At 34.5% G+C, this 15,239-nt stretch overlaps 3 protein-coding genes across 5 annotated transcripts in view; all 3 read left to right on the top strand.

Moving 5' to 3' along the window:
• The window catches only part of LOC132720623 (uncharacterized), a 101,494-nt gene that overhangs the window by 53,615 nt on the left and 32,640 nt on the right, over positions 1-15,239 (top strand). For all 3 annotated transcript variants that reach the window (XM_060704785.1, XM_060704783.1, XM_060704784.1), the window contains 2 exons: positions 2,110-2,180; positions 4,303-4,523. In XM_060704785.1, the coding sequence (XP_060560768.1) occupies positions 2,110-2,180; positions 4,303-4,523 (292 nt within the window). The remainder of the gene's footprint in view (positions 1-2,109; positions 2,181-4,302; positions 4,524-15,239) is intronic.
• The window catches only part of LOC132720622 (uncharacterized), a 57,932-nt gene that overhangs the window by 30,755 nt on the left and 11,938 nt on the right, over positions 1-15,239 (top strand). The window lies entirely within an intron of this gene.
• Positions 8,663-14,940, top strand: LOC132720625 (zinc finger protein 862-like). Its single transcript, XM_060704786.1, has 9 exons — positions 8,663-9,491; positions 12,253-12,361; positions 12,420-12,669; positions 12,892-13,010; positions 13,102-13,322; positions 13,722-13,848; positions 14,077-14,356; positions 14,521-14,691; positions 14,869-14,940. Exons 1-9 carry the CDS (start codon positions 8,663-8,665, stop codon positions 14,938-14,940), a joined length of 2,178 nt encoding a protein of 725 aa, XP_060560769.1.

Raw genomic sequence — 15,239 nt, 5'->3', positions numbered from 1 at the left:
TTATTGCTCTTTGTTCATTTTTACACTTTGACTTTTACCCGGGACATAACTCTGATATCATCAGGAAACTTTATAGATAGATAGATCTCATTGAATAGAATTGCAGTGCAAAAAAACATAACTCCGCTTTGCCTAATTTTGGAGTTTTTGCCCTTTGTTCATTTTTTTTATACTTTCCCGTGTCCAGAACCTTCTCGGGGAGCATCACCCGGTTCTTGTTAAATATCACAAGTATAATTACACTACATCAATATGGCTGTCAGACAGGTCCTGAAACAAAATAAAGGTTCTAAATAGCCCAGGTCACATACAAAAATAGAAGTGTATGCCCTGATTATGAGCTGACAGATAGAGGAATTTTTGTAAAGGGTGGCTTAGCCTGTCTGTTGTGATAACATGTCTAAAAAGTTTAACATGGTACATTTTAGCCACCATAGAATTTTCTTATCTAGAAAAAAATCTAGCTTTTTTTATTTGTACAAAAATATAGAAATAGTACAATGTACAATGTATAATTAGTAAAGTGTTCACTACACATGTATAAATAATGAAACTATTAATAAATGTCGGTACAGCCGCGGTACGGTATTCAGGTCAGGGGTTCGAGTCCATGTCAGGATGCACTTTTTGCTCACCCTGTGACTGACATACATTTGTATAGCCCAGCTAGAAATTAATTCATATTGCTAAGTAACCCTGGGAAATTCAAAGAAATATTTGCATACACAGTAGGTTTATAACTATTCAGTATTTAAACACATAAAATGTGTAAGCGGCCGAATAGCTCAGAGGAACTGACAAGAGGCGCGGAATTGTATTCCGAGTGTCAGGGGTTTGAGTGCGGCCGAATAGCTCAGAGGAACTGACAAGAGGCGCGGAATTGTATTCCGAGTGTCAGGGGTTTGAGTCCCTGCATATCAATATAAATCTGTTAAGAAAAATGGGAAGGAACTGTTTAAAATAATTATCACCCTAAATAGGATTCGGACAGTCTTTGATGAAAAGTCAGAAGGGCGGTGTCTGACGAACGTCATATCGGATATATTGGTACGCATATAAACACCTGTTTGCTGAATTGAATATCAAAAATGTTGCAATTAAATCTTATGCGTATGTAAAATAGGATTAAAACTAATCTTCGGCGTAAAGCATGTAGAAATTGATCAGTATTCACCACGAGGTCACAAACTTTAAAACTTTAATGTAAATATCACAATAATATTTCTTTATATAATATTTCTATTCTTTGACAGGGACACTGAACATCTTTTACATGTTTAAGAAATTTACATAATATATCTATCTAAGATATTCTTTTACTTCTCAATAGTAACAGACGCAAAACATGGTACTTAAACGCTTAGACGAACGCTTAGACGAACGCAGACGCATGCAAAACGTTTCTGGGAATAACAAACGCACACTTTCAGACGCACGATAAATGAAAAACGGTAAACGTTAAACGCTTGTAAACGATGCACGCTTGTAAAAGCGTTTCAACAAACGCACCTTGCACGATATTCGCACGCACCATATACGAAAAACGCACACACGAAAACTTGCGCACGCACGAAAAAACGCTATTTTTGACAACTGAAACGTTCACCCTACTGTACCTACGAAGAAATGAGGCATGAATGAGTGGTACAACATATTTAAAAACGATTCTACGCGTGATGTTGTCGACCGCCAAAGATCTGGACGCCCCAACAGGACAACTTGTTAAATACATGATTTGCCAATATAATATTCGAGAAACGATTCGTAAATTCCCAAAGTTCAAGTTCTGCTTTGACTAGTGGATTCTTAGATAGAAGTTTGTATTGTGTGATGGAGAATATTTCGGAAGGGTTTGATTTCAAGATGCGTATGACCGATTTTCTTGTCCAAAAGTAAGTTGACCCGCTCAACTTAACCCTACGTTACCATAAATGTTGTAGAATGTGCATTAATGCAAATGGTGATTGTTTTTCAACCAGATCATTAGCATAATTCTCCAAAGTAACAGTGCTGAATATTTTATCTAGATACGTTTCCAAATAAAAAATTATGAAACCTCTCCGGATACCTTTCTAACAGCCCTCGTACATGTTATTATATATTGCATAGGAACGTGAGGACATTTTTGATATTGATATCACTCAAATCACTCAACAGACAAAAACAGTTATAGAAGAAAAGTAAGTATCATTGAATGAAATGAAATGTTTGTAATTTTGTTGAGATAAACACTAACACAAAATTATATATCACAGACATAAAAGACAAGAGCCGGTTGAACCGGGTGATGCTCCACGAATAGGTTTTGGACACAGGAAGGTATACCATTGTAGTGTCGGAGTTATGTCACAAAGTTCAAAGTGTAAAACAACCCAAGTGTTGCACTCGACACATTGTCTTGGTGATCATTTCTGTGAAAAAGTTGTAAAATCCAACTTTAAATCACAAAGTTATGGACCGGACACGATTTTTCTGCAAGATCATGCTGTGACATTGACCTTCAAGGTAGAGACCCAAATGATGCTCATGACACGTCAACTCAACATGGCTTTTATTTCTGTGAAATAGTTATAAAATCCGACCTCAAATAATGAAGTTATGGACCGGACACGATTTTGCTGCGAGGCCATACTGTGACCTTGACATTTAAGGTAGCGACCCAAATGTTGCACACGACACGTCTTAAAATGGTGATCATTTATGTAAAACAGGTTTCAAACCCGACTTCAAATAACAAAGTAATGGGCCGGACACAATTTTTCTGCAAGGTCATGCTATGACCTTGACCTTCCAGGTATCGACCCTAATGCTACGCGCGACACGTTGTCTCAATATGGTGATTATTTCTGTGAAATAGTTTTAGAATCCGACCTCAAATAATGAAGTTATGGACCAGACACAATTTTGCTGCGAGGTCATGCTGTGACTCTGACCTTCAAGGTAGCGACCCACATGTTGCACGCGACATGTCGTCTCAATATGGTGAACATTTCTGTGAAATAAGTTTAAAATCTGACTTCAAATAACAAAGTTATGGACCGGGCGAGAATTCGGGAAGTACGTACTGACGGACGGACAACCCGACGACTATATGCTCCTCCAAATTTTTTCGGGGAGCATAAAAAGTTAATTATATATACATAATAATATTACAAGTGGCCCCCTGAGTAGAACCACCGACATTCCCTAGACTATCTAGATAGCTTTCTCAAAGGAAAATAAATCCAAAGTCTATGCCGGGATTAGAACCCACAACGTTGAAGGGAAATGGTTATAAGTCTATGACTAAAACCACTCGGCTACGGACGCCCCTGTTTTTTTGTTTTGTTTTTCATTATCATTTTTTGAAGATACACAATAATATTATTTAGAAAGTAACAATATGTTTTCAGAAAGACATTCATTATTACGGTTATAAATGTCCCATCTCTTACTACTTTCTTAAATTTTTATCAATGTACCTGTAAAGAGTACAACTTTATAGAAAACACTGTTTATTAAAAAACTGTCATTAATGAAGAGAATATTTTACATTCAAAATTGATAAGGTTTTAAAGCATGAAAGTTATGTACTATGTGTACTAACTTATCACAAAATACATACTTAGTTACTTCAGTACTTCATATTTATAAGTTGTAATTGCTGCACTTTGGTTATGCACTTATCGTCTAAGTACATGATAGTAATACACATTTAATCAAGTTCAGAGTTTTCCACATTCTGCTTTGAATTTAGTGATATGTAATGAATTCATAAGTTATGTAATATGTTATAAATACTTACAAAATTATCATAAAATATTATTCTAGTTCATTTTTGTCTCAACGTTTTAAGTTTATTGCATGTGTGTGTGTTTGAATGTTTGGAGTTATTATATTAGTTTCTTTAAGTAATTAATCAGTTTATAAAATTATAAAAATGGGTTTCCTTATTGTTCCTTTCAATGTCTTTAAAATTATAATTAAGAGAGGAGGAAAACAAAATGATTATATATAAATAATATTCCGTTATAACGGTAGAAATTTTCAGAAATCATCTGTTATTCATGAATATATGAGAAATAAGTTATTGTTCAATTAAGTATGTTGGTGTTATTTTTTGTTTAAAATCAAACAGGACAGTATATATTAAATAAAATGCGTTTGCTGTATTTCATATTGCCTCTGTATACAAAAATAATTGTCATAACATGTTTAATGAATAAACTGAAGAACTCGAGGTGGAAATGCAAATTACTGTTTGAATGTAACCATATTAACCCAGAGATATAATGTTGTTTGAACAAATAATTTTTTTTCCAGGATGACTGATTTAAAGAAAACACTTCAGAATCTGGAGTTTAAATCATCAACGAAGCAGATGAAGAATCAAACAAAAGACGATCTTTTGAATGAATTAGTACAGCTCTGTAAGGACGAAGAACGTGCATTGCAAGAATGGCAACGCTATTTTAAAGACAGTGTTTCTTTGTCTAAAGAAAAGACAAAGCAAAGTGAAGAAGCTGAAGATGTGGATATAAAAGGTGACAAAATACAGTTTTTAATTTGACAATACACCGATAAACACTTTCAGAACTAGCAGACGACAGGCTATTCATATCTGTAGAATTTCGAGTAAAGATAACGGATTGCGTATCTCACTGTATAAATCGTATGTAAAATGGTCTGACATATGGTAGGTTTAACAGTTAATTAAAATACTTTGAAGTCCAAAGATGTGTTGAATTTTATACTGTGACGAAGCTAAGATCCAAAGCTTTCTATTAATGTAATACATTTTAAAATCGGACATTTAATCACAACAAACTAGCGGTTTAAAAACAGCTTATTTTGTATTGTTTTAGCATAAGCGATATCGATTTTACTCGAAGATAAGGGAAGCAACTCATATTTTTTCACTTGATATACCTCGGTTATTTAGGTAGATCATATTGAAAGTGTTTATGGGTGTATTATACATGAATTTTAAAACACTTATGAATAAATATGAAATTGATAGAGATAATGAATCGCGCGCAGAACACAAGCCTGTAGCTTAAATATGAATGTTGCTCGTTTCATAAATGATTACCTCGAGTCGTGCCAGTAAACAATTCGACTCCGTCAATGTAAAACTTCCGAAGTTCACAAACGGGCCATTTTTTCAAATACATGCTACAGTTATGGAGAGAATCCTAAAATTTAAACTTGTTTCACTGCGAGATGTAAATTGAATATGAAATATCTGAGGTATGCAAACTTGAACGAAAATTCTAAGTGGAAAAAGGGGTATTTTTCTGTCAAAATGTTTAGTTTAAACATAGTTCATTTCAAATAAGTATACACATTAACAGTTTACAAATAGAACTTTACAACACATGAAATGAATGAAAAGGATCAGAACTGAAAGCTGATGCTTATTAAGGTCTTATCCTAGTTTTTATTTGCTATATATTAACATTGTGTATATGTATGTACATGGATATGCTTGAAAGTACAGCAGTGTTAGCGATTTTCCCTAACTTTACTGAGTACCTGGGACTCAGTGCTAATAGATCTGTTACGTCCCAATTCAAATCGAACGAGTCCTCAATTACAAAAATGTCAATGTTTGCATAACTTCATAAAACAATCAAATTTGTGACTGTTGATGTTCGCGGATACCATTGATAGGTTGGCCCAAAACGAGGCCGAGGACTTGCTCCTAGTCTACGTTTGGGATATAAATCTGCATTGCTAATGAGAAAGGAACAAATGAAAATGAGGTGAAAGTCAAGTTCTTATAATACAATTTATTTAAAGTGAATAGAAAATCATTTTCAAGCAGAGCAAAAAAACTTAAAAAAGAGAATTGACCAATTATCGGGGAAAAAGTGTTTCGTCCCAGGGACTCAACAGCCCTTTTTAGCTCACCTGTCACAAAGTGACAGGGTGAGCTTTTGTGATCGCTTTTCGTCCGGCGTCCGTCCGTCCGTCCGTCCGTAAACTTTTGCTTTAAATGACATCTCCTCATAAACCACTGAGCCAATTTCATCCAAACTTCACAGGAATGTTCCTTTGGTGGTCACCTTTAAAAATTGTTCAAAGAATTTAATTCCATGCAGAACTCTGGTTGCCATGGCAACCAAAAGAAAAAACTTTAAATATCTTCTTTTAAAAAACCATAAGAGCTAGAGCTTAGATATTTGGCATGAAACATCTTCTAGTGAGTGTCTACCAAGTTTGTTCAAATAAAAGCCCTGGGGTCAAAATTGATTTTCCTTATATGTGTATAGCAAAAACTTAAAAATCTTCTTTGGAAAAACCCAAATAGCTAGAGTTTAGATATTAAGCATGAAACATCTTTAAGTAAATATCTACAAAGTTTGTTAAAATAAACGCCCGGGGGTCAAAACTGGCCCTGCCCCAGGGGTGTCATTGTTTTTAACTATATGTGTATAGTAAAAACTTTAAAAATCTTCTTTTAAAAAAGCCAATGAGCTAGAACTTAGATGTTTAGCATGAAACATCTTCTTATGGGTGTCTACCAAGTCTGCTCAAATAAACAAATAAAAGCCCTTGGGTATAAATTGGCCCGGGGGTGGGGGGGGCCTATATACAGGTGAGCGACCTCAGGGCCATCATGGCCCTCTTGTTTTCTTTCCTCCCTGGCAATTTTAGCGAGTAAATTGATATGTTTACTCAGTAAACGCGAACACTGTACAGAATATGTCAAAATATATCATATAGTTACTTTCTCCTGTCTACACGTTGAGGGCATGATGGTGAACACGTGCACTCAGTTTCAAAGCCATATGTCAATGAACTTAAACAATATATGAAGTGTTACACAAACTTAAACGTTAATTCTTAGCCAAAAAAGGGACATCATTCTGTCATAATGCTTGATAGAGTTACCTCCTCCTATCTAAGGTAAGGGCATGATGCCGATTGTGAACAAGTGTGCTATATGTCAATGGACTATGAAATATTTTAGGTGGTACGCAAACTTAAACGTATATTTTAAGTTGAGAAAGGGGCATAATCTGTCAAAATGCTACATAGAACAACCTCTTCCTGTTTACAGATTAGGGGCATGATTGTGAACAAGTGAGCAAAGTTTCTAAGCCGTATGTAAATGGCCTTTGGAAATAGTTGAAGTGGTACACAAGTTTTAACCCATTTCTTCAAATAGACATGTTTTCACGCCCTTTCATCCCCCCTTTTAAGGGTCCTCAAATAGTGAAAAAATGTCCTGTTTTTGGCCCCAAACAGTTGTTTTCATTTAAGACATGTTGTTAAAAAAGTGATAACTTTTTCTGCTCCGCCTCAAGAACATACTCCTGTTGATCTTAAGGTAACGTGAAACCAACGCTGAAAAGCCGTTGACTATCTCAATCCATTGAGAAGTTGCAGCACTTTGAAATCTGTTTTGATGGAAAGAATCAACATAAAATAGTAATTTTAGGATATTGAGATGTTCCTTCGTTGCCATGGTAACAGGTTATTTAAGAGTGAGCATGCCGATACAAAGGCTATGGGCCATTTTACATTTGTACAACTTGTTTATTATCAAATCATTTTTATAGTTTCAAAGCAATGAACTTGTAACAGGAAGCATTTCATTGAAAACAGCCATTTTTTTCACAAATTGCTCATACAGTAATGGGTAAATGTAAATTCTTAAGTCGAAAAAGGGGCACAATTCTGTCAAAATGGTTACCTCCTCTTGTCTAAAGGCTGTGGCATGATTGTGAAAAAGTGTGCAGAGTTTCATACCCATATATCAATGGACTTTGAACATATTTTAGGTGGTATGCACACTCTAACATAAATTCTAAGTCGAAAAAGGGGCATAATTCTGTCAAAATGCTTGATAGAGTTACCTCCTCCTGTCTACCGGTGGGGGCATAATGGTGAACAAGTATGCGAAGGTTCGAAGCCATTTGTTAATGGACTGAAAATATTTGAGGTGGTACAAAAACTTTAACATAAGTGATAATTCCTATGTCGACGCTCAGGTGACTAGAATAGCCCTACTTATTCCATTATTACAGTCGAGCTAAAAAGCTTAAATTTATCAAACATTTATACAAAGTTAAGCATATAAGTGTAAAGTAACTTGCTAAAAAATCTAGATTACATTGTTTGTCGAAATTCATGATATGGAATTTATATTAAAGCGCAAGGTTTGTGATGTCATGGTAAATGTTTCCTCACTCCTTGAAGGATAACCAGGAATTAATATGTTCGACATCATGACAACATGTTGCAAACGCTCAGACGTCAAGGTCAAAATTGGTCGCTGTAAGCCATGATAAAATGTTTTCCTAATTATAGTGTATTGATTGTTGTACCAACAGTCTTCGAAATTAGCGACGGTCCGAGGCCCGAGACCGCTAAATTCCGCGCCGGTCTGGTGAAAATTGCCAGGTCAGTGGTCCGTCGGGCCAGTAGATTTTTCAGCAGTATAAAATATCCTTTAAGAAAAAACTTAAAAAAATACAATCCAGCAAGTGGATTCAATCGACAGATTCATAAAAAATACTTATTATTAGACAATAACAGCGATAAATAATCGGCTGATGATTATCTAGCGTCGGAAACGTCTCGTGTTCGTATATGTTTTATACATGTCCGGTGTTATAGTACTTTTCTCTTACTTTCGCTTCAAAGCGTTCTTTAGTAGAATTATCGATCTGAAATGAATTTTCTTCGTCATTTTGAAGGCGCCAAGCCCGGTGTTAAGCGAAAGGTAGTAAGTGATCCCAACACTAAGAAAAATGAGTATGAAAAAAAGAGAAAAAGAACTTTCCAGCACTCATGGCTCAAAGAATTTCCGTGGCTGACATATGACGAAGCTGTCGGTAAAATGTATTGCACTAATTGTAAATTGAAATCAAACAATGATAATTCGCCATTTGTGAAGGGAAATGAAAATTTTAAAATTGATGTCATAAAGACCCATGCAAGTTCACGACTCCATCTGAAAAATGCAAACGTAATTTCTGCAGAAAAAAACCCTGTATGCCAAAGTCAGGCTGCTGAATGTTTAACAAAGCTGAAAAAGGCAGAATATGACAAGCTTGTTGTGAAATTTAGAACTGTTCACTGTTTAGCCAAGTGTCACCTTAGTTTTAATCTGTACAAAACAATATGCAGGCTTGACCAATCCAAGGGCCTAGATGTTGGCAAAAGTTATTTGAATGACAAATCAGCAGCTAGTTTCATGTCAGCAATTGCACAAGTGGTAAGACAAGATGTTGTGAAAGTTTTGGATCAATCAAAGTATTTCAGTTTTACAATTGATGGTGCTACAGACTTTATGGGTGACGATATTGAAAACATTTATATACGAACATGTACACTTGGTAATATCAAAGACACCTTCTTACATATTGGACCTTCAGAATCTGCATGCAGTCAAGATATTCACAACCACGTCAAGGGAGTTTTTGAGAAGCTAGGTGTCAGCAATGCCCTTAAAGATAAATTAGTTGGATTTACTGCGGACGGAGCATCAAATATGCAAGGTAAGTTAAGTAAATCTTTTAAATGATAGAATATTTTCATTACTTAATTATTCATCCTATTAAATAGGAAACAAATAGTTTTTAACATGTTTTAAATTTAAAATAAAAATTAAGGATTTCACCTTCAAATTCTCATTGCATACTGTAAATACTTTCACAATAGAATGTTACCATAAATATTAAGTTTAACATTGATTTTCCAAAGTCTATTTTTGAATGTTGAAACAATACATATTGTTTTTATGCCACCGCAGCATCTGCGATGCGGTGGCATATAGCGATTCACCTGTGTGTGTGTGTGTGTGTGTGTGTGTTTGTTTGTTTGTGTGTGTGTGTGTTATATAGATTATATAGTGAACTTAAAAGATCTTCTTGTGAAAAACCACTTGTCCAATTTCAACCAAACTTGGCAGGATTGATCCTTGGGTGAAGGGCTCCCAAAGTTGTTCAAAGAATTTCATTCCATGCAGAAATCTGGTTGCCATGGCAACCAAAAGGAATTATAAGAATAAATTTAAAAAATCTTCTTGTAAAGACCCAGAAGGCCTAGAGCTTAGATATTTTGCATAAGGCATTGTCTGGTAGACCTCTACCAAGATTGTTCAAATTATAGCCCTGGGGTCAAAATCGGCCCGCCCCGGGGGTCATTGATTTTCACTATAAGTACATATAGTAAAAACTTAAAATACCTTCTTGTAAAGACCCAAAAGGCCCAGAGCTTAGATATTTTGCATAAGGAATTGTCTTGTAGACACTTACTAAGATTGTTCAAATTATAGCCCTGGGGTCAAAATCGGCCCGCCCGGGGGGTCATTGAATTTCACTATATGTACATATAGTAAAAACTTTAAATACCTTCTTGTAAAGATCCAAAAGGCCCAGAGCTTAGATATTTTGCATAAGGCATTGTCTTGTAGACCCTTACTAAGATTGTTCAAATTATAGCCCTGGGGTCAAAATCGGCCCCGCCCCAGGGGTCATTGATTTTCACTATATGTACATATAGTAAAAACTTAAAATACCTTCTTGTAAAGACCCAAAAGGCCCAGAGCTTAGATATTTTGCACAAGGCATTGTCTTGTAGACACTTACTAAGATTCAAATTATAGCCCTGGAGTCAAAATCGGCCCCGCCCGGGGGGTCATTGCATTTCACTATATGTACATATAGTAAAAACTTAAAATACCTTCTTGTAAAGACCCACAAGGCCTAGAGCTTAGATATTTTGCATAAGGCATTGTGTATTGAACCTCTAGCAAGATTGTTCAAATTATAGCCTTGGGGTCAAAATAGGGCCCGCCCGGGGGTCATTGGTTTTCTTTATATGTATATTGTAAAAACTTACAGTAAAAACTTTAAAAAAATTTCTTCTAGCAATTGACAAATGCTAGAGGTTAGATATTTTGCATGAAACATTGTATAGTGAACCTCTAGCAAGATTTTTCAAATTATAGCCCTGGGGTCAAAATTGCCCATGCCACGGGGGTCATTGATTTCCAATATATACATATAGTAAAAAATCAAAAAATCTTATTGTTTGAAGGTACAAGGTTTAGAGCTTTAATATTTGTTAAATGATTTCATCTATAGGTACTCTACCAAAGTTGTTGAAATTTTGCCTCTTGTGTCAAAATTAGCCTCGCCCCGGGGGCCATAGGTTTTCCTTATATGTGTATAGTAAAAACTTAAAAAATCATCTTCTCTAAATTAACAAAGGCTAGAGTTAAGATATTTTGCATGAAACATTAAGTATTGAACCTCTAGCAAGATTGTACAAATTATAGTCCTGGTGTCAAAATTGGCCCCACCCCCAGGGGTATTTGATTTTCACTATGTACATATAGTAAAAAATTAAAAAATCTTCTTGTCTGAAGGTACAAGGCTTAGAGCTTTGATTTTGGTACATAATATCATCTATGGGTTCTCTACTAAAGTTGTTTTAATTATGCCCCTAGTGAAAAATTGCCCTGCCCTAGAGGCGATAGTTTTCCTTATATGTATAAAGTAAAAACTTGAAAAATCTACTTCTCTGAATTGACAAAGGCTAGAGGTTAAGTTTATGACATGAGACTTTGGGAAGTGAACCTCTGGGGGCAGTGATTTTCATTATATCACATAATAAAAACAGAAAATAAAACAAATGTTTTCTGAATGGGAGAAAGCTACAGCTTAAATTTATGACTTGAAATGTTGTTTGGTGGACCTGTATCAAGATTGTTTTGAATTAAACCCTTGGTCAAAATTTTGCCTTGCCCAAGGGGACAGTGACCTACTTTCTTGTCCTTTGATGTACAGTAATGAAATTTTGACCATGTGCACAGTTTTAGTTGTAAAACTGAACTTTTATATCAAGTGACCTAGATTTTGATTATGTGACTTACTTTCTTGTCTTTTGATGTACAGCTATGAAATTTGAACCATGTGCACAGATTAAGATGTAAAGTGAACTTTGATATCAGCTGACCTAGATTTTTACAAAGTGTCTTACTGTGTTGTCCTTTGATGTAGTCATGAAATTTAGGCTGTTGTCTGCTTATCTTTCTGCAAGGGAATGCTAGCAGTTTATAGTAATACGTTGGTTTTGCATTGGTACCGACTCATCCAGACAATAATATACAAAGTTAATAAAAGACCCGTTCTTCAACAGTATTTGTTCCTACACTTCTATTGAGTGTTGTATTAATGCGGTGGCATAGCATTTTCTCAAATGCAATCTTGTTCTTTTTATCTTACATGTTTAAAAATGTTCACATTTTTTCAGGGAAGAAATCTGGATTAGCAACACTTCTGAAAACAAATTGCCCCCACTTGGTAGTCACACATTGTTTGGCGCATAGATTAGAGCTTGCCTTCAAAGACAAAGGTGCAAAGTAAGAAGAATTATGACCAGACCATTACACTTTTACTTGGGCTTTATTATATATACAGAAAGAGTCCAAAGTCAAAAAAGTCACTTTTTCGAACATTTAATTCACTTGAGATGAAACCTATCATGCCTACAAGGATTGGTGGGACAAGATGGCTTCCACATGTTGAACGAGCCATAAAAGTTTTCATGAAAGGGTACAAAGCATTCTGCTTCCACTTACAAAACTCCTCACACGAGAATGCCAAGGCAGAAGGATTAGCGAAATTGGCTTGTGATGGACATGTGCTTGTCTTTATGCTTAAACTAAAGGTATAGCTTATTGTCAGTGTTATATTTAAGTTTAGTAAGTCATTTTAATTTTTGAACTTTAGAGTTATATAGACTTAAAAAAAAATAATATAAATGAATATAAATTAACCATGAAACACATTAATTAGCAAAGTTTCTGTACATTTGACCTACTCAAGATAACAGTAATAACAACTTATCTCTAGATTGAAAAAAAATCAAATCTACTTTTTCAATTTCCAGGATGTGGTTGGTGTCCTACAGAAGCTTTCACTTGTGCTACAAAAAAGGAATCTCAGTCTCGCTGATGCTTACACACATGTTTATGCCACACTGGACCTCCTTAGAGCACGCAAAACAAGGTAATATCAATATTTAATATTATATTTTATTATACTTATTTCTTTTAACATGGATTTAAAAGCTGATGGTGATTTGTTATTTTTTTCACAGAGAGGATACTGAAGTGCTTAATGTTCTCCAAACAGAAGAGTTCCAAACTCTGCATTTATCATTTAAAGGCTCCAAACCAAAGGCAACAAATGAAAATCTAATCAATAGTCTCATTGACTGTCTTGTAACCAGGTTTCCAGCTGACAGTTCCCAAGTGTTTCAAGCTAGCTTGATAAGCAGTTTTAATAACTGGCCTGCTGAAGGTTCAGATGATATTACAGGTTAATAATGCGTTAAAGCCCATGTTGATTGTTATAAATGTTTGTTTATTTTTGTTTTGAATAAGCTGTTTCCATGAAGAATGTTGCTGTTACAGTCTGTTGCTATTGATTGTTATGTGTCTGAAAGAATTGTTTTTTTATGTTGTTTTTTTTTTGTTATCTGAAACAAGTTCTTTTTTAACCATTTAGTATTCCTTTTTGCTTTTAATAAAAACTAAGTAAAAATATGTGGACCATTTATTAAAGAAATAAAATATGTATGTTATTGTTTTTAATGTTTGTGTAAGTATTTATCAATAAAAATAAATGCAGTTGTATGCTTATATACCTTATTTCAGCCAAATTTGGTTACTTTTATATATACTGTATATATACAGATTGATGTTTGTTTTATACTAGATTATGGTACAAGTGAAGTAAAGCAACTTCATTCACAGTTTGGTGCTATCCTGCCCCAGTCTGGTGAAGCTCAACTTGACATTTTGTTGGAAGAATGGTCTCTTCTTAAGCATTTATTGTACAGAAAGTAAGTTTAGTTTCAAGACAAATGTAAATATCATAATTTTTTTTGAAATCAGTTAAAGTTCAAATATGTCAGCTACTTCTATAGGTTATGTCTTAAATATGAAATCATTTTTCTCTGACACTTTCATTTTGGAAAGATATAAGTGTTGTATTATTAGGCATTGATGTTATGCAGCTTTAATGTAACTTACATTTATTGTTATTAACTTTACATCTTTATTTGCTTTAGAGTTGGACAGAAGCTTGTTAATGGAAAACTTCAGTGGGAAGATGTATTCAGAATGTTGAAAGACCATGACCTTCACATTGTTCCAGATCTCATAGATCTTTTAAGGGCGTTACCGCCAACTTCTGTAAAGAATGAGACCACCTTTAGTGCAATGAAGCTCTTAAAAACTAAAAGGAGGGGTAGGATGAGCACTAGGACACTAAATGAATTGATGCTTGCCCACCTGGAGTCCCCTTCCATAGAGGATTTTAACCCTGACCAGGCAATAAAACAGTGGATGGTATGTTAAACTTATTTAATTATTTTATTGTAACCTCAGCATTGATTATCTGTTTCAAACTTAAGATAACAGTCAAATTAATTTTAAACAAGATTCATGAATCTCTTTTTTTTTTCCATTAAAATCTTAGTGAAGAAATTATGCATTTTTTAAAATTTTGATAGGTAACCCCATCTGGTAGACCAAGACATTTAGGGTATGAAAGGTCATCTACAGTCCAAGTTCAGGCTAATGAAACTGACTGTAACAGTAACAAAGAAAATACAGGATCAGCCACAACAAATATTGAGGTGGTTAGTTGTAGTCAGCCTAATGTGGAAATGGAATTATCAAAGGTATGTATAATATTGTGTTTTATATTGAGTCCAACATTTTATTTAAAGAAATGTCATCAGTTTTCATAATTACTTTTATTTGCTTTCTAATTTTGAATTACCCATATTGAAGAACATTTAGCACCTCTGTGTTCTCAGCTTTACTAATACTTTTGATCATTTTTCTCTTTATTACAGTGCGATGATTCTGATTGTGATTCTACTGAAGTGATTCTGATTGTGATTCTGCCTTCAGTGATGATGGTTTAGATGATGATGATGAGTTAGAGGATGATGAAAGCATGGAGATGTCTGCAGATCATGTCTTTTCTCTGTTACAGTCATTAAGTTTTTGCAGAGAATAAACAATAAATATATATGAATTATATTTTCTTTATTTATTTTTATAATTATTGTATGAATATTCGGTCCAGCTAAAGATCATCAGGTCCGTTAAGTTTTAAGATTTTACTGGTCCAAATGTCCTGTGCCTGTAAAAGTTTTTCGTGAAGACTGTACCAAGGATGAATGTTGAAATTGATTGGCTTAATCGGGTATAATGACAATGT

This window comes from Ruditapes philippinarum, unplaced genomic scaffold (assembly GCF_026571515.1).
Source record: "Ruditapes philippinarum isolate M1 unplaced genomic scaffold, ASM2657151v2 ctg3466_1_1_1_1, whole genome shotgun sequence".
Classification (NCBI taxonomy): Eukaryota; Metazoa; Mollusca; class Bivalvia; order Venerida; family Veneridae; genus Ruditapes; species Ruditapes philippinarum.
This window is presented reverse-complemented; position numbering and strand designations above follow the sequence as displayed.